Genomic DNA, 17,700 nt, shown 5'->3' on the forward strand with positions numbered 1-17,700 from the left:
ATTATTTAATTTTAGATTTTTTTTTTGGCATTCTAGCTTGATAAAATTACTTTAAAGAAGTAATAATCAAAATTGTTAACAATTTTTTTTTAAAGCAATAACAAAAGTTTAGTTTGATATTTTTATTTCAAATTTCATTTTCTCTGCTAGGGGGCAAAAACAATCAAAGGATGTACTTTTGAATAAAATAGAATTATTTAATGACTTCAGCAGTTACCGTGTGTTCATGAAGCGTTCTATTACTCTCTTACATATTTCATCACTTGGTCTAAAAAATGCAAACACATTCAAAAAGGATGACGACATATATTAACAACACACGGATACATATGGTTGTATAAACCAAATGACCTTGTTCCAGATAAGATCATTATCCTGAGCAGCCAGACGCCAACAGTGAAGCATTTTATTCCACTCCTATTCCAGAAATTACTTTTCTCCCAGGCACTTGGAAGCCTCTAGCTGTTGGCAAAATTGGACTTAGTTTGCTTGGATGAGTGTCCATCAAAAATAGGATGTATTATTCCCCATCAGTCCACCTTTTGTTCTGCTTTAAGATGCTGCAGTGCAGTAGCTTCTTCTCTGGCTTTGTAGCCCAGGAGTTCTGTCTGCAGCTCCCCAGGCTTTGGTGGGATATCTGGTATACTCTAAAAAACAACAACAACAACAAAAGCAAGTACTGTTAAATATACTGAAAGACATGGCCTGTTTATTTGGGTGATGTCGTAGTTTCTTTTAATTCCCAATTATTCCAATTAATTGTATAACCGGTCAAATGTTGATAACATAATGTCACATCAACATATTTTCAGCATCTACAGTGACACTCTACAGTAACAAAATTTCTTTAGGCAATCTGAAACAACAGTCAGTCTGACTTTAGTGTTTGTATTTTTGGAGATGATTCTCACACAGCAGTGGATGAATGAAAGCAAATTGTTTTTAAAAAACTGACTGGTCTATCCCTAACGTACATATCTATGACCATAAGCCCATCTTTGAGTAAAAGCTATCTGTCAAAAAGGACTATGTGTAATAACAGTGACAATACACTACACCATCTAGTGGTATGTACATCACTGGTGGCACATTCTTTTGGATTTTGCAAACTTTTCAAAAGCCTGAAAATGATAATCATGATAACTTCAATGCATCCCAACACGTCTTCATAACCAGAACATCTACAGAAAAAACAGACTGTGGAAAAAGGTCAGTTCTGTTCCTCACCAGATCAGGTAGGTAGTACTGATGGACAGCCTGTGCTCCTGCAAACATGGCCAGTACACTGGCACCAAACATCCTCAGGTAGCGGGGCCAAGACACACCAGCTGGCATCTTCACCTGGAAAAAGAGAAGGAAGAGATTACTAGCTAGTTCACCATTTGAATGGAATATATATTCATACACACATATTATACATGGACTGTATAGGATTGCTAACCACCTACACAGTAAATACAGTGACAGAGAGGCCACTGTGAATGTTTGTTAGCACAGCTGTAACAGTTAACGTTACTAGGGCTAAAACTTTAAAGAAGAGAAAACAGAGACAGAGCGACAGACATAAACTGACAAGAAATGACGCCCGTTAGACCTTACCTTGTACAATTAACTGTCTCTTAAATAAATTACCGTAACGTGAAGCTAATTTTCACCATTTTAAACCCAACTGCCTGTCATTGGGACACACAAGTAGGTCATGCTGTTTCGCTAACCCGGAGATAATTATAAACGGGCAGAGAGCTCTTACTCTGACCACATTTACGGAGACCAAAAGTTAAGATTCAGTTTACCGTCGCCTGTTCGTGCGTTTGCTGTGGGATCCGCTTTTGTAAACATATTGCAATTGCTTTTTTTTCTCTTTTTCTTTTTTCTCTAGCTTGAATTAAAAAAAAACCACATGCTTTCTATTCCACTATTTCCAGGCTACTTGGAGACGTAGGTTAGGCTCATCTAACTTTAGCCTTTTTTGGTGAACAGCTAAACTCGCTATTTGTGTAATAATGTGTCTTTTGAACTTACTTTGTTGCACCAGTACAGTTACATTAGGGGAGTTGGAGGAAAAAAGTAAATACTACTCTAGATAACAGGGTTCAGATATGGATTTCTTTTTGACTGCTTTTATTAAATACGTTCAGATGAACAGGGCAATGTATATTAACAATAAAACAAGACAATGATATATATTAAGAGACAAGGCAATCATAGAAATTGCAGAGACAGATTAGACTAGGACAAATAAAATAAAACACAAGACAATAAAACAAAAGAAGCAGAAAGCACATTTTGTGAGGGAGATATAAAGTAATATATAGCCTATATATTTCCTTTATGTAACACGTTCAGATGAACAGGGCAATGTATATTAACAATGATAACACAAGAAAATTATATACATTAAGAGACAAGGCAATAGCAGAAATAATAAAGACAGATTAGACTAGGACAAATAAAATAAAACACAAGACAATAAAACAAAAGGAGCTGAAAGCACATTTTGTGAGGGAGATATAAAGTAATATATAGCCTATAAATTAATAGACTTTTTAGTGAGTTATTTACCAATTACTAAAGAGGTTTTGATAATTGTGAGACGGAGTCAAATAGATATTGTAATTCAATAGGAAAAAAATGGAAATTAGGAGTGTTTTTAAGCGTTTTAGCTTTATGGATGTGAAATATGCCAACAAGACGCAATAGTTTTACAGAATCATTGAAGATAATGCACTTTACACCATTTATGTAAAAGGAGTTCCGATATTACTACGGAGTGATGCGCTGCACAAAAACAAAACATCTTTGGCTGCTACGGTATAAATTCCTGTTGGTGCTTTCATGAGAGTCGCCATCTAGCTAGCATGCATCATGAACTATAACCCCGTGTTTTATAATATTTAAATGAATAAATAACATGTACAGTTTTACTTAATAATTATTGGTCGTAGGCTGTAAATGTATAGTTGTGTAATGTGACTAAGCATCCTAAAGATCATTTTAGTCTGAACCGCGCAGTACACCTCCTGACCAAGAGGTGGCGGTAAGCATTCACTCAACCCGAGCAAAACGTAATGTTGAGCGTTTAAATGGTCTTTGTTTTGTGAGGATTCCCTGCCCCCCGTCTCCTTATTTGAAAACTAAAGAACAAAATGTATGACAGGTATGTTAGTTTGCTCATATACCTTTATGTTTCGCTAATTTAGAGGTAACTTGTGGTTTGAAGATAGCCGTAGGACTGCGTTATGTTTGTTAGCTTAAGTAAAGCTTCCACCTTCCTGTAGCAGCGTCCATCCGTCTTTGTGCCAGCAATGCCCCTAATGTGCTATAATCTTCACACAGCTCCTCTCTCCAGTGTTTATTAATGCGTTTGTCAGCAGAATGAATGTTAATTTATTCAAATAAGTCAACAGTTAAGATGGAAGAAAACCAGTATACATCATTGACGGTTCCCACGGATTATTTTCAGCAGTGGTGAGTTGGTGTTGGAGGTGGAAGGTCCTGGGAAACTTCTTATGTTTTCTCCTCGACGTCTTCATTTTCATGCATGAGATGCAGAAAAATAAATAGCATTTGACACACTACATCACACATGTACTTTATATTTAGGCTTGTGGCAAATGATAGTGTAATTATTAAGGGTAATATCCTGTCGAAATGTAATACAATGTTCCTCTAAATGAACATGTGGATAATAATGAAGGTTGTGTAACAGTAAATGTAATAATTGCCAGTTAATTTTACAATGTGATGACATAATATTACGTATAAATAAAACATATTTCTTAAAATTACTGCATTATCCAGCAGTTATTACACGACCACTTGCTACAGGCTTCATAAATACACCCACAGTGGCTCTCATTCAGCGTCTTTGCCAACTGTGGAATGGGTACAGCCTGAAAGTAAACTTTTCACACGTTTGATCTGTAGACTTCATATCGATCACAGTCACAATGTATTTGCAAGTCTTATCAGTTGTTTGTATATTTTCATTCCATTCTGTCAGCCTACCTATTTATGGGTGCAGTGAGTGAATGTTTTAGGTTATATTCTCTAATCTAATGAAATAGCCTCAATAAAGCAGGGAAAAACTGCTTGACTTACATACTCTTGCAATGAATGAAATGCAGAGTATACAAACAGGTGTATACCAGAGCATGTGTGTTTGTAAGTATTGTGTCTTGTAAGTTTGCCTCACCCACTTGTTCACGCACCCCATTGAACGCCAGACATAATTTGTCTTCTCTTGCCGTGTCCAGATCCTGTTTCGTTTTCTTCCTTTGCTCACCTTCATCTTCTTCTCTTTAACCTTCATCGTCCTCCTTCTCTTTTCTTCTCCCACGCACCCTCTCTTTTCTAGGTACCAGTCCAGCCAGCAGCATCCTGAGGCGCAGTATGTAATGCCGTATCACAACATGGGCCATTACACAGAAGGTCCCAGAGATGATCTCGTCATGGCAGAGCTGTCTGTCCACCGGGAGCCCCCTCTTTATCAGGAACCTCTTTATCAGAACTGTCCCCCTGCCCAAAATCACTACCAGGACCTGACCTACCAGCAGAACGTCAGGGAGCAGCAGCAGCAGCAGCCTCCTGCACATCAGCACCACCCTCAGCATCAACATACAGTACAGCAGCAGGAGCAGAGTGTTCAGCACCAACCTCAGCCTGCCGGTCCACCTCAAGGTATGTAAGAGATTATTAATCAAAGTAATTCTGTCCCACACATAAAATAGTTTTTGCTCACATCTACTGTATTTTAATATGCTGCTATCCTTTTTTCTAGCAATAAATCTGTCAGCCTGTACTATATTTTGCACATGCTGCATGGTATGATTTGGCAATGATTCTCTGGAATAATTTGGGGAAATAATCTTAAGCAGAAAAAGACATCATAAAATGTAAATCAAAATTCTCTCAACGGCTTGTCTTTTTTTTCAGCCAAGCAGCTGCCCTTCGAGCCTCTATCTACGTGTTTTCTCTAATGGCCGTGACTGTGCTTGTGAATTCAATAACAGGTGTTTTTTGTCTTTTTATCAGTCACCGTCATACACGTTCTTTCTCTCTTCCCTAGTTGTGACACCAGTGAAGAAGAAGAGAGGCCGGCCTCCTAAGCAGCAGGCGGAGGACGGCAAGGCGCAGGAAGAGGAGGATGAGATTGAGGCCGCCAAAAAAGCCAAGAGGGCTCTCAACCGCTTTAACGGCATGTCAGTGGCTGAGGTTATGGCCAAAACCCTGCCAGACGTTATTACCTACAATCTTGACATTTTGATAGTGAGTTATTTACTGGGGGCATTTTTAGAATTTATGTATTTGTTTATTTGAATAAGTACTGAATTAGTGCCAGTTGTTAAAAAAAAAAAAAAAAGATTTACACCAAGTGTGTCTATGTTGTAAGGTTTCAGTCACAAAAAAAATCTAATTTTTAGGTCTGTTGCCATGGTAACACATTCATGTTTCTCCTCAGATTGGAATTAACCCAGGACTATTGTCAGCCTTCAAAGGACACCATTACCCAAACCCAGGAAACCATTTCTGTATGTTGAAATTCAATTGCATTACTGACTACAGGAAATGCAATCCAGCTTTCACTTTTAACTTCTTCTACTTTGTTGGACCCAGCATGGGTCCATCATTATCTACACATTTATTGCAGCTCAGATTTGTTCAAACGCATCATTTTAAGTACAGATCCCAGAGCTTCCAGCGATACAAAACATGTCATGCTGAATTACAAAGAAATGTTATATAGTTATTTAAATATACTCTAGCTTTTGTTTTGATGTATTGGTGCAGTCATAAAAATTTTGTTTTGAGTTTGAATATTTCACTCACACAACTGAATGTAAATGTGCGTGACAGTGTTGTGCCATGTTGGAAAATATTTCCAAGAAGTTTTTTAAAGGGTCGTCAAAGGGGAATATCAACATTTATGGGGTCAATAGAAAAGGTATAAATGCCATTTAATGTTGGTTTTTGGCAGACAGTTTTTCAAAATGAGAGGTTGCTAAAATCAGGGTGCACAATGATTTCATAATCTTTTACTTGTAGCTCCTCAAGATTATTTGTTATCAGACTGTTTCTAAGTATTGTAGGCACACAATTTTTTCTCTAAAGAATCTTTTACATATATAATATTAGTCTTTTTTCTAATTGTACTTTATGTTTTTTGCACTGTTTATTGTTATGCTGATAAAGCAGCTAAGCATATTTGATGCTGGTTCTGTCATTCACTTTACCTCAACCCCGGCAGATCCAGTATCAGCGCAGCACATCATTGTACAAAAAGAAAACATTTTACTGATTGGCCAAAACCATAAAAAGTAATTATGCTGGAAAACAAACCTGCACATGGTCCAGCTGTGTGTGCTTTTAAAAAAAAATAGTCATGTTCCAGTGTTTTGAAATGTATTTTGTGCGTCACTTAATTTTCAACTGTTCTTTTCTATCCAGGGAAATGTCTGTTTCTTTCCGGTCTAACTGACCAGCAGCTCAACTACATGCATGACCAGAGTCTGCCAGAGAATTATAGCATCGGCTTCACCAACATGGTAGAGAGGACTACACCTGGCAGCAAGGATCTCTCCAGGTGAATTAAAAACACATTGATCTATTTAGTATATAGAAATGCATTTATACAGAATGATTCAGAGATTGTGCAACAGTTAGACTAAGCCTGAACTCTAAGATAGATAATATTTTTGTGGATGTACATTTTTGTCCCAGTAAGGAGATTCGTGAAGGAGGCCGACAGCTACTTGACAAGCTGCAGAAATACAAGCCATTAATAGCAGCTTTTAATGGAAAAGGTAAAATTAATAAACTACTTTATGTATTTAGATGGCTTATTCATAAAGCCACTGGGTCAGTTTAACAGTGTATTGACATTTGTTTTTTGCCAGGTATTTATGAAATCTTCTGCAAAGAAACATTTGGTGTGAAGGCGAAGAATCTCGAGTTTGGTCTACAGCCCTACAAAATTCCAGAAACTGAAACCGTATGTTGAAGCAGTACCTGGATTACTTAAAATATACTCAACCATAGGTTAACTCAAAAAATTAATAATCCTCATTGCATCTTTCCTTTTGTCTAGGTGTGCTACTTGATGCCATCATCAAGCCCCCGCTGTGCCCAGTTTCCTCGAGCACAGGATAAGGTGCATTTCTACATCAAGCTGAAGGAACTGCGAGACCAGATGAAAGGCCTGGCACCCAGCCACGAGGTGGAAGAGACACAGTACTCGTTTGATCTGCAGCTAGCTAAAGGTAAACCGTTGGATTATGATTTATTTTGTGGCTATTTTTGGATACAAAGATATACCTGCTTATTTGGATTTTCTGAAACATAAGCAGGGTACAGTTTTGTCATTTTTGTTCACACACAAATATGTATATGTCTTTGATAAAGATCTAACTCCTTGATGTTGCGTTTGCTCTGCAGAGGATGCTAAGAGGCTTGCAATTAAAGAAGAGCAGGTGGATCCAGAGTATGAAAGCTGCAGTGTGCTGCATGATGACGTGAGGCAAAGCAGCAACACCTCCAACTAAGAGAGACTGAGGAGAGGTGAAAGAACAGGCCTGTCTGCTGTAGCACACAGGTAGTGTATTTACCATGTAGTTCTAATTCAATTTAGCAGGAACTACATGGAATCTTTTTATTTATAGCAAAACTACCAATAGTTTCAGGTGCAATTAATGTAAGTGTAAATAATGACTCCAATCCACTGTGACTAATAACCTATCTAAAGCAATTAAGAAGTCTGTTGATTTTTTTATACATTATTAAAATGAAGTAAACTAATGACCTGATCCACCCTGAAAGTAAAAATGGATGTGTCTATCCCAAAATAAATGGCATGGTGTAAAATGTTTTTTTCAGTAATGTGAAAGGTAGCCTGTGGAGTCTTTGGACATCTACGAGAAGTTATGAGCAGGTGCCTTTTTTGTTTGCCTCATGCATGTGCATGTGGGTTGGCACTGTACTATACACATTCATGCCAATGGGTTCACATCATACCACTGATCAGTACTTAGTTGTAACAAGCCAAAACAAGTAGAAATGCATGGGCAAAGAAAAGAAACAAAATTACATAGATTTAAACAGTACAGGTCACTTTAAAAAAAAGAAAATCTGCTTTGCAAGTGTGTTTGTAGGAAGGAAGGAATTGCATTCACTGTGTTTTTAGGCCCCAAGGATATACTAAATGTAAACATAACTTTTGTTTGTTCTTAACTTTTGTTTGTTCTATTTATATATGTATTCTCTTCTGTTGCAATATGTCTGCACAACACAAACCTGGAATAAGGCACATCTCTGTCTGTCTGTAAATATCTGCGACGTTGTTCTTTCTCTGCAAATAGTTGTATTATTTTTCTCTATTCTTTTTATTATTCTTATATAACTTGCATTGTTTATTCCATATTTATATATTTCTAGATTTATTTATGTCTACTGTATGTTTGTCTACGTGTAGCACCTTATCACCAAAGCAAATTCTTCGTATGTGTAAAACACTACTAGGCAATAAAGCTCCTTCTGATTCTGAAGAAAACTCCACAGGGCACCTTTAAGCGTACATAATTTGCAGTAAATTACATAAAACACAAGCACTGCCATGGTCCTTTTTTAAAATATCTTGGTGGTTTCTAGAAATAAAAATAATTTGCTGAACTATTACTAATGTATTGGTTCTGGAAGCAGCACAATCCATTTTTATTGTGCTATCTTGCAGAAATGGATATTGTAGGCCACTCAGCCGCCAACATGACATGGAACCACTGTAGCTAAAGATGTTCACTCAACAGATACCAGATATCAGCTCTACTAGTAGCATGATGCATCAATGGGGGTAAAAAAAAACCTCTGATGACACCACAAGAGAAGAGGAGTCTTGCAGTTTACTGTGGCATCGCAATGTGACGCACAAGGGAAAAAGTTCCCACAACGGTTACATTTTTTAACTCTCAAACAAACTGTGCATGTTTTTGGTGTTATTTTATATCACTATTTATTGCATTTTGTATGGTACGTGTGTCCAGTGACTTATTTTTGTATTTTAAAAAAAGACATTTTATGATTTATCACATGTATAAATATGTAATTGTACTCTGAATTTCTAATCTGTAATTACAGAGTTATTAAATCTCTTCTAAAGCTGGCACTTTTATTGTCTCATTGCTAAAGTCATTCATGTGACTCTGTAATATTTAACCTGTAATGTAAGTAAACGCACACAAGCCATCGGAAGGTATGGTTAATGCTTTTTCTTGAGTCGATTTCCAAAGCTCTATAACAAGAGCAGGAAGATGTGTATATTTAGATGATTCATTCGCTTACTGACTTGTTTTCCTTCCCAGCAGCTGTATATTCAATAGACCAATGCATAGTATAAATTATACATATAGCTGTAGACAAACACCAAAATTTAAAAAGCTAGAAAGAAAACCTGACATCCAAACATCAATGACACCTTTAATTCAAGTGAGTTGAACTCACCATAGTTGTTGTTGTACTCACCTTAGTGGGGAAAAACCCATCCATCGTCAACAGCTTATCCTGCGTACAGGGTCGCGGGGTGGGTAAAAATAGCAGGCGAAATTAGTACTTAAAAGCTGAACCCTTTAAACGCCTCAGACTATCAGCCAATCGAAAACAAGTCTCACAGAGTTTAAAAGTCGAGTAGCTCATACCAATGCGAAAATAGGTGCGTGCCGTTTTGCTTGTTTTCGTGTTTTTTTATTGCAGTTTACACTACAAACACCGCATTCCGATATATTTGTTGAAGAATAGACATAATGTGCAAATAATTTCGTTGGAGTATTTTTTCTTGTTTATAGCCAAAGATATTTTTTCTTTTTACGTTTTTACACCCCTATGTCTCATACTTGAGATCTTCCGGTGTCAAAGTTGAACGGCAGTGCTGTCAAGTCTTTGTTGCCTGTGTTGCACCTCATATGTTGTGAATAGAAGAGCGGGGTAGATGGGAAAAAACTGTTATTTGTACAGAAGAAACACGTTTAACCCGTACACCCAACAGGTTCGTAGACATTTTTAATTACTGGTAAATTGTGTAAAATTCTCTCTCGAGGAATCTCTTGTGGGAAGCGGAACCATTCATCCATACAAAGTTAGCTGAACAGCTAGCTGCTGGCTAACATTAGCTGCACTTGTGGCACAGCTACTGAACCGCTGTTAACAATACCATTCATATTATCACCCGAAATACTAAACGGTTATAAGTGAAGTGTGATAGCTACAAACTCGTACCTTTTATTCTGCTAGCATTGTATTCTAAACCTGGTTTAAAATGGCAACTTTTTAGCTGGTTTTCATTCGGGTTTAGCTTGTTAGTTAGCATAGTCATGGATGAGGAAGAAGCATTTTAGCAGAATTTGTCGTTTAGGATATCTATTGTTGTACTTTTCATAAAATAGGGTCTGCATAGTAGTGTTTTAACATATTTTTAATGTGTATGCACCATCTAAGTTATCCTTTTGTTGGTATTTTTTTATGTTATGGTTGATCATTTGTTGTAAACTCTACAGTTTGTATACAATGCCCTGGCACATGCATTCAGTTTCATACAATGACAGACTCTTAATATGCTAAAACACGTGTACATCACCTAGCTGTATTTCCTCAATATGCATATTGATTTATTTAATAAAGTCAAACCACCCAAAAGATGGAAGAAAAGCTGAATGGATCATTCCCTGTTGTCTCCCCGGAGTATCTTCATCAGTGGTGAGTCTTCCTCCTCATCACAATGTGGCCATACAGGTATCAGATCAGCAAACCTCTAAATGGTAAAGTGTGATGAAAATGAAATGAAAGCATGTGCGCCCAGTTGACCGTTTGATTTTTGTTTTACCATTGTTTTCATAACATACCATTTGGTTTGTGCACCATGAAAAAGGATTAAAGTGATGTGTATGTTGTTTTGTTATAGGTTGTTGGCATTTTAATGTAGTTTAATACAGGGAGAATACGGCAAAACATCTTGATGGTGGAATGTCTTTCCCCTTAATATGATGTGAAGCTTTACTATAGTCTCTTTGATTCACTGACGATTGTTGACTGGGGAACTAACAGTGTGGGTTTTCAATGTGGTGTGAAAATAAGTTGCAAGCAGCTCTGCCAAGTTGCCAGTTTAGCTAAAACCTAATGAGGACATACAACAGACCTGCAATAATACCTACCATTGTCAAGGTTATAATGTTCCATTTTAGTTAAAATTGTTTAAAAGAGGTGTTGATTCAACTTTATGGTCATTTTAAAAGCTGTAGTTTGACGGACTGTTGAATTGTATTCCGTTAAACAAAAAGCTGTTTCCAGTATTTAGTTCATAAAGCTTGATACCTCTCAAACGCTTTCAGCTAAATTGGCAAACTAAGAAAAGTTTGCAGGGTTATTAAATTAACCTAATATTGGGTTCATCTAATAAACTAATAAACAATTCGGACCTAATAATTAAGTTGTGAAAAAGGAGCACATCCTTGTGAGGCGATTATGAGGGTGGTGATGCTGGATAAGACACATCTCTTTGGTGTGGTGAGACCCGGGTTCAATTCCCACTGTGACACATCCATCAATGTCAAGCAAGACACAAAACATAATAAATAATAATAAATAAAGACTAGTTGCTCATGTTGACATGTATAGCAATTGTAAGTTGCTTTGGATAAAAGTGTCCGCTAAATGAATAAATTTAATGTATCACGATTAACTGACTCAACAATTGTAGGAGAAAGTGCATCAGTTATGCTTTATTAATTTATCAAACATAAAAGCACATAGGCAACAATGCAAATTGGTCCAAGTCAGGTTGAATCCCACAGCACATCCCATCACGATTTCACTTAATGTATTTATAATTTCCATGTTTTATTTTTCTTATTAATTCACCACAGGGTTCAGTCTGCACAGCAGTTTCAAGCTCTCCAGGCCCAATATTCAGGCTTCAACTCCAACAATCAGTATCACTACCCGGAGGAGCAGACGGGAGAGACAGCCGTACCACACATGGCTAATCCAGAACCTATGATGGATCAACAGGAACCTGCCAACCTGGCAAAACGTACTATGATCCCTTTTGAATGAAACATCCTCACTCATAGATGAGCTGGTTCTGGTCCCAGATTTCTTAATTTGTCTTTAAGTATTGACTCAGTGTGTTAACTGAAGGTGTGCACAATGATGTATGAATGATAAGATGTGATGAAAGTCTTGTAATACTGTATAACATTAGCATGCTTGCTAGTAAGCATGTTTTCGAAGAAAAGCTTTGTGTAAGTTAGTGACAGCCTTGCTAAATGTATTTAGCGTTCTCAAGTAATTTAGAGTAGTGGGGGTTTGCAGTGAAGTTTTCTATGCTTCTGGACACTCTAAAGTGTAATTAAATGGAGTTATATTTAGCACAGTAACATAAAGATGAAGTCTGTCAATAGACAGTTCTTCCTTTTGATATAAACTATGTACTGTTGTATCCTCAGCCAAAAAGAGAGGCAGACCAGCTCAACCCAAGGAACCCAAGGCACCCAAACCACCAAAAGTCCCCAAGGCACCAAAGCCGCCTAAGGACCCAAATGCACCTAAAGCCAAGCCTGGTCCTAAGCCCAAGAAGGCCACTGAGGCTCAGGTAGATGGCAAGCAAGAGAAGATTGATGAGAGCTTCAAGAAGGTGAAGAGGAAAGTTGACCGTTTCAAAGGAATGTCAGAGGAGGAAGTCATGAAAAAAACTCTACCAGACCTGCTGGATTACAACCTGGACTATGTCATTGTAAGATTCCCTGTTCAACTGTTTTAACAGTGGAGCCAAACAGTGTGCTGTCAGGAATGAATTTGAGTTCATAAGCTTAAAAAACATCTGCCATTTTGCTTTTAGATTGGTATCAATCCAGGACTGATGGCAGCTTACATTGGACGGTGGTTTCCAGGTCCTGGAAATCATTTTTGTAAGTTGTGTGACAAGAATGATTTTGAGTTGTATAATAGTTAAGAATGGTTCCTATGCTTGTCTGCAAAACTGATCAGGGGATGGGAAATAGTTGTGGCTGTCCAAAGGTGTTTTAGAAATCCATGAAAGTATGTGATTCTGTACTATCTTTGTAAGATCCTTTTTGACTTTGAGACCTGTAGAGTGAGGACTTTTTTGTGAGGCAAGGTTATAGTTTAATTAAGAACATATTAGAAGTGATTTTTACCTTGCTCTTCTGATAGAGATTAAGCAAGATGCTGTGACATGATCAGTTTGTGAAATGAATGACTAGGTAACTTTTCTGTTTCAGGGAAGTGCCTATTTTTGTCTGGATTTACTGAGGCGCAGCTCAACCACATGCATGATACCACCCTGCCTGTTAAGTATAAAATGGGCTTCACCAACATGGTGGCCAGGGCGACACCAGGGAGCAAAGACCTCTCAAGGTAGGCCTAAAGGGGGGGGAGGGGGGCGGCAAGAGACACTGAAGATGCATCCATGACATCGCTGATGGATTATGATTTTTTTCACTCACTATCATGTTTCATATTACTGGAGCATCCTAACTTGTTTGTAACACAGTATTAAAACCATCTTTCTTCCGTCTTCATCTCAACAGTAAAGAGTTACGTGAAGGAGGCACAATTCTCGTAGAGAAGCTGAAGAAATACAAGCCTCTTATTGCTGTTTTCAATGGAAAATGTAAGCACTCCACTACAGAGCAACTGTTACAAAAAAAATATTCGTTAAATTGAATGAAAGTAATAATTCTGTTTTTTCCCCAAAGGCATCTATGAAATGTTCTGCAGAGAGTTGTTTGGTAAGAAACCAAAGAAACTCGATTTTGGTTTGCAGCCACACAAGATCCCCGACTGTGATGTGGTGAGCACCCGGCTGTTTTGCAACTTCATTGGGGATTCCTCAAATATTTAATTTTCCAGATTGGCCTCTGAAAATAGATTTTTTTTTCCTACATTTTTAGCTGACCACAGAGACTAAAGAGATCAGATCAGTACTTGATACCAGTCGAAATACATCAACATCATGGAAAGGATCCCTCCAAGTGACTCCCGATGACACCCTGGAATCAGAAGTCTTGCTCAAGTTCTCGCTCTAAAATCTCGAGAGAAGCGAGTTGTTGCAGGAAACACTGTTTATTCCCTAATGTTACTCCACACAACAAATTCCTCTCTCCAACTCTGACTCACATCTGCAGCAACACTTTTGCGAGATTTCAGAGCGAGCATTGTCTTGAACAAGACTTCTGTTTGTTAAAAACAAAGGATGTCACTCGTAGGTATCCTTTCCATGTTGTGTGACACCTCGAATAAGAGTCTGAGCCTGTCAGTGGCAAAAAAAAAGAGGCTGCCGGTTTGCGGCTGCTGGCTGAAGCTATCTACTGCACGGATTCCAAAACCATTTCGATGTCATTTCGACACCAAAATATGTAAAATAGGCCTGATGTTTAAAAATACCACAATTATTCTTTAAGGGTTGAAAAAACATAGCAGTTTCATAAATGAAGAGCTATTACCTTTTGAAGAATTGATTTGAGTCATTTCCCCCTACACAGGCTCTGTATCTGATGCCTTCATCCAGCGCTCGTTGTGCTCAGTTTCCTCGTGCTCAGGACAAAGTCCACTTTTACATCAAACTGAGGGAGCTCAGAGATCAGCTGCAGGGGATCCAAAGAAGCACTGAGATTGAGGAGGTCAAGTACTCATTTGACCTGGAATTGGCCAAGGGTAAGCACAGTCATCAATGAATGGATGTGTTTTCCTTAAGGTTATTTAACTCATTTCCCCACTTCTAGTGCAGTAAAATACTGCATGAAGAATTAAGCATTTAAAGTAGTGGCATCGTTTGTTTGATTCCCCGTTTCAGTAAATCCTGATTTAATCATCCTGATTTTAGTTTGATCTCTGGATCCAGTTCAGATCATTTATTTACTCTTCCCTTTTTTACATCAACAGAGGATGCAAAGAGGATGGCAATAAAGGAGGAGCAGTACGATCCTGGTTATGAAGACGCCTACGGTGGAGTATATGCAGAGAGAGGACCTGAAGGGGGCCAGGCTGAAAGCCAGACCAACGGACACTGTACATTCTCATCTGTAGAAAATACAGGTAACACACACATAGTTGAAATGGTTCACCTGTGCAGAGTTTATTCCACTCCTTACATTTTAACCATCTTTTAAGGTAAAAGAGTTCAGCATGTTTACATAAACCAGGTTACCAGGTTACTTCTTAAACGTCATGTATATGAGAAACTGGTTTTTGTAATCAGGGTCGAAGGGTCGAGAACCCTGATTTCCCCTTCTAGATTTCTGCTGGAGAAACAAAGCCAGGTTGTCCAATATCCTGCATAACTGGTTCAGTATACCCAGGAAATCTTTTTGTTATCTGGCTTCATTAAGCCTAAAATCCACTGACTCCGGCTACGGTGCGTTACGGCTAGTCAATGCGCCCGAGTCCACCAGCTATGGCCACAGCGCGTCCGCAGAGAATAGCTAGCAGGTAAATTTCTGCTGCCAGCCGCATCAAGCAACACAGTGCAGCTCGAACCAGGCAGGAAGTCAGACACTTAATGACAGAGAGAATCTGGTAAATTTTCAAAATATAACACCCTTTGGAGACTCCCGATTGTAAAATGACAATAAACGCGGTTAAATGGACACAAAATGAAATCATTTAACTGCGCAGCCTATTTAATCATAGTAGAAGCACAAAAAGCAAACACTGATTACCAAATCAACAAAATCTAAACATGTCAGCAAAATCAGGCAGGCAAAATACTCTGATTCTGTAATGTTCCTCCTGGGAAATGCAGCCTGAAGTTGACTGAACAAAACAGGGTCACATAGAGCTGTGGAGAAGGTAAAAGAAGCACAAAAAGGACAAATTAATAACAAGTAAATAACGTGGGGCAGGCTGCACGCTCCGCTGCTGAAACGCTTCTGACACGCTTCCAGTGGACTTTGACGCCGGGCTATGGACGGATAAAAACCGTAGCGCAGCCGTAACGTGCCGTAGTCAGTGGATTCCTAGAGTAACGATCACAATCAGGCTAAGCAGTCACACGACTCTGGCTATCAACTAGGTAAGTCAAACCAGGGTTTCCCAATCCAGCCATAAATGCTTTCACATAAAAGGGGGCAGTGTCTGCAGCAGATGACCAAACATGGACAAGTCTGCTGGCAGCAGAGCATCATATATTACAATCTAAGAGCAAACTAATATTAAACATATGAAAAAAGTTGAACACATAATCAAGGCGAAAGGCATCACAGACAGAATATCGCAGACTGTGTAAATTCGTAAGTTAATATGCAAAATCTTTGTGTTTCTTAGATGCATTATTATGGCGTGTATGACAAATTTAGCCTTATTCTTTGAGCTTTGCGGTTTGTCAGCATTTGACATTAAGTGGTCATTCAACTCACTTTCAAGAACTTCTCATCACTTCCAAAAATCCGATGAATTTATTTTACGCACTCAAAACAATTCCCAACGTTGTTCTAAATAAGCTTCCTACAGCAATGAAACTTTATTACAAGGGACAGATGACTGGAAAGTCAAATGTGAGCAACATGCACACTTTTCATGTTGGCAACAGTTTGTCACCCCTGAAGTGATTCAGTACCTTGAAAAATTCCAGAAGTGTTATTATGTATATGACAAAGGTATAACAATAAACAAAATAGATATCAGTTGTGTCACATTATCCTTAGCAGAAGCTTTCAGTCTGTGTGTTGGCTGTCTTTAAAGGAGCACAGGAGGCGACCACGTCACAAATAGCTGAAGGCCAGCTCCCAGACGGACAGTGGATGACCCAGTCCTTTGCAGATGAGATCCCAGACATCAGCGCTGGTCCAAAGGGGGGCAGCGTATAAGGAAAAGACTTCTTTTGTCAGGTTTAGGTTGTTTTCCTTTTTATTAGTGTCTGAGTGGGAATACACACATAGATGGACTTTTTAGAGATTTTGCAGAATATTCTTTCTGCACTTTTTATTTTGTTTGTGGACTTGTATACATGTATGATCATCTTCATGGCAGTCTTTTTAAATATGTGAAATCAGGGACTTGACAATGATGCTTGACTGTCCTTGGAGAAGGTCTTGTATTTAAATGTCTGTTTTGCCTTTGTACTGTACTATACTGCACTGTGATGCAGTAAGTGTAAGCATTCATCTCTACTGACAGATAAAACTCCAGATGGTTATTTTATAAGCTTGACAGATCAGTGTGACTGTAAGATCCTCTATGTGAATTGAGGATTTAGCTAGCATTAATGTTTTTACATTCATGGTGCTATGAACTAACCACAATGCAAAGTGATCACTCAATGAAACCAGACTCATAATGGAGATTCCACAGAGGGAATTTCTGTCAAGCCTTTCAATATAATGTTACAAAACTTAAAACAGGTAATATTTTAATCTTTGTTATCACTTTTCTGCTTTAGGAATTTTAGAATTATGATTTGTATGTTTATGAAAATGTCATTCACAAGGAATTTTATGAAACAGTTGTCCATTAAAATGTCCTGATGATGATTTTTCTATATTATTGGATCACCTTCAGTCTTTTCAAGAGTCATAAAGCCTCATGGGTAAGCTTAGAGTGCCAGAGATTTGTCTGTAAGAAATTCATAAAATCAACATGCTTTTAAACACACTAAACCCTGGATAACGACTTATCGTTGAAACTATCACTTTTTATGTCAAT

The 17,700-nt window shown here is 38.1% G+C and overlaps 4 protein-coding genes across 14 annotated transcripts in view; 3 read left to right on the plus strand and 1 right to left on the minus strand.

The window, feature by feature from the left end:
- The window catches only part of LOC123961955 (inositol hexakisphosphate and diphosphoinositol-pentakisphosphate kinase 2-like), a 318,451-nt gene that overhangs the window by 45,122 nt on the left and 255,629 nt on the right, over nt 1-17,700 (plus strand). The window lies entirely within an intron of this gene.
- lg22h12orf73 (linkage group 22 C12orf73 homolog) lies at nt 108-1,754 on the minus strand. Its single transcript, XM_046037837.1, has 3 exons — nt 1,600-1,754; nt 1,228-1,341; nt 108-647 (listed from the first exon to the last, which is right to left on the minus strand). The coding sequence occupies exons 2-3, from the start codon at nt 1,333-1,335 to the stop codon at nt 531-533; spliced, it is 225 nt and encodes a 74-aa protein (XP_045893793.1). The 5' UTR covers nt 1,336-1,341; nt 1,600-1,754; the 3' UTR covers nt 108-530.
- Nucleotides 2,886-9,152, plus strand: tdg.2 (thymine DNA glycosylase, tandem duplicate 2). 5 transcript variants are annotated; one of them, XM_046037819.1, is made up of 11 exons: nt 2,886-3,157; nt 3,401-3,468; nt 4,358-4,680; nt 5,069-5,268; nt 5,462-5,531; nt 6,448-6,583; nt 6,721-6,803; nt 6,897-6,991; nt 7,088-7,259; nt 7,435-7,591; nt 8,726-9,152. In XM_046037819.1, the coding sequence occupies exons 2-10, from the start codon at nt 3,413-3,415 to the stop codon at nt 7,539-7,541; spliced, it is 1,242 nt and encodes a 413-aa protein (XP_045893775.1). In that variant the 5' UTR covers nt 2,886-3,157; nt 3,401-3,412; the 3' UTR covers nt 7,542-7,591; nt 8,726-9,152. The 5 variants fall into 5 exon arrangements, with proteins under 5 accessions (XP_045893775.1, XP_045893774.1, XP_045893777.1 ...); XM_046037818.1 differs by having other exon boundaries at nt 2,887-3,157; nt 3,408-3,468; XM_046037821.1 differs by lacking the exon at nt 3,401-3,468 and having other exon boundaries at nt 2,887-3,148.
- On the plus strand, nt 9,889-17,528 carry tdg.1 (thymine DNA glycosylase, tandem duplicate 1). Its single transcript, XM_046037812.1, has 11 exons — nt 9,889-10,030; nt 10,663-10,737; nt 11,904-12,070; nt 12,486-12,772; nt 12,878-12,947; nt 13,281-13,416; nt 13,590-13,672; nt 13,758-13,852; nt 14,544-14,715; nt 14,944-15,096; nt 16,741-17,528. The coding sequence occupies exons 2-11, from the start codon at nt 10,679-10,681 to the stop codon at nt 16,863-16,865; spliced, it is 1,347 nt and encodes a 448-aa protein (XP_045893768.1). The 5' UTR covers nt 9,889-10,030; nt 10,663-10,678; the 3' UTR covers nt 16,866-17,528.

The sequence above is a fragment of the Micropterus dolomieu genome, linkage group LG22 (assembly GCF_021292245.1).
Source record: "Micropterus dolomieu isolate WLL.071019.BEF.003 ecotype Adirondacks linkage group LG22, ASM2129224v1, whole genome shotgun sequence".
NCBI classification, from domain to species: domain Eukaryota; kingdom Metazoa; phylum Chordata; class Actinopteri; order Centrarchiformes; family Centrarchidae; genus Micropterus; species Micropterus dolomieu.

What these genes read in the sequence shown, in the direction of transcription:
- lg22h12orf73 (XM_046037837.1), bottom strand. Translation starts at nt 1,335, where the DNA reads ATGCCAGCTGGTGTGTCTTGGCCCCGCTACCTGAGGATGTTTGGTGCC. An exon ending in AGTACTACCTACCTGATCTG is followed by an intron (nt 648 to 1,227) that starts GTGAGGAACAGA and finishes GTTGTTTTTTAG; the next exon opens with AGTATACCAGATATCCCACC.
- tdg.2 (XM_046037817.1), top strand. Translation starts at nt 3,380, where the DNA reads ATGTTAATTTATTCAAATAAGTCAACAGTTAAGATGGAAGAAAACCAG. An exon ending in GCCTGCCGGTCCACCTCAAG is followed by an intron (nt 4,681 to 5,068) that starts GTATGTAAGAGA and finishes TCTCTTCCCTAG; the next exon opens with TTGTGACACCAGTGAAGAAG. An exon ending in AAATTCCAGAAACTGAAACC is followed by an intron (nt 6,992 to 7,087) that starts GTATGTTGAAGC and finishes CCTTTTGTCTAG; the next exon opens with GTGTGCTACTTGATGCCATC.
- tdg.1 (XM_046037812.1), top strand. Translation starts at nt 10,679, where the DNA reads ATGGAAGAAAAGCTGAATGGATCATTCCCTGTTGTCTCCCCGGAGTAT. An exon ending in CCGGAGTATCTTCATCAGTG is followed by an intron (nt 10,738 to 11,903) that starts GTGAGTCTTCCT and finishes AATTCACCACAG; the next exon opens with GGTTCAGTCTGCACAGCAGT. An exon ending in ACCTGCCAACCTGGCAAAAC is followed by an intron (nt 12,071 to 12,485) that starts GTACTATGATCC and finishes TTGTATCCTCAG; the next exon opens with CCAAAAAGAGAGGCAGACCA.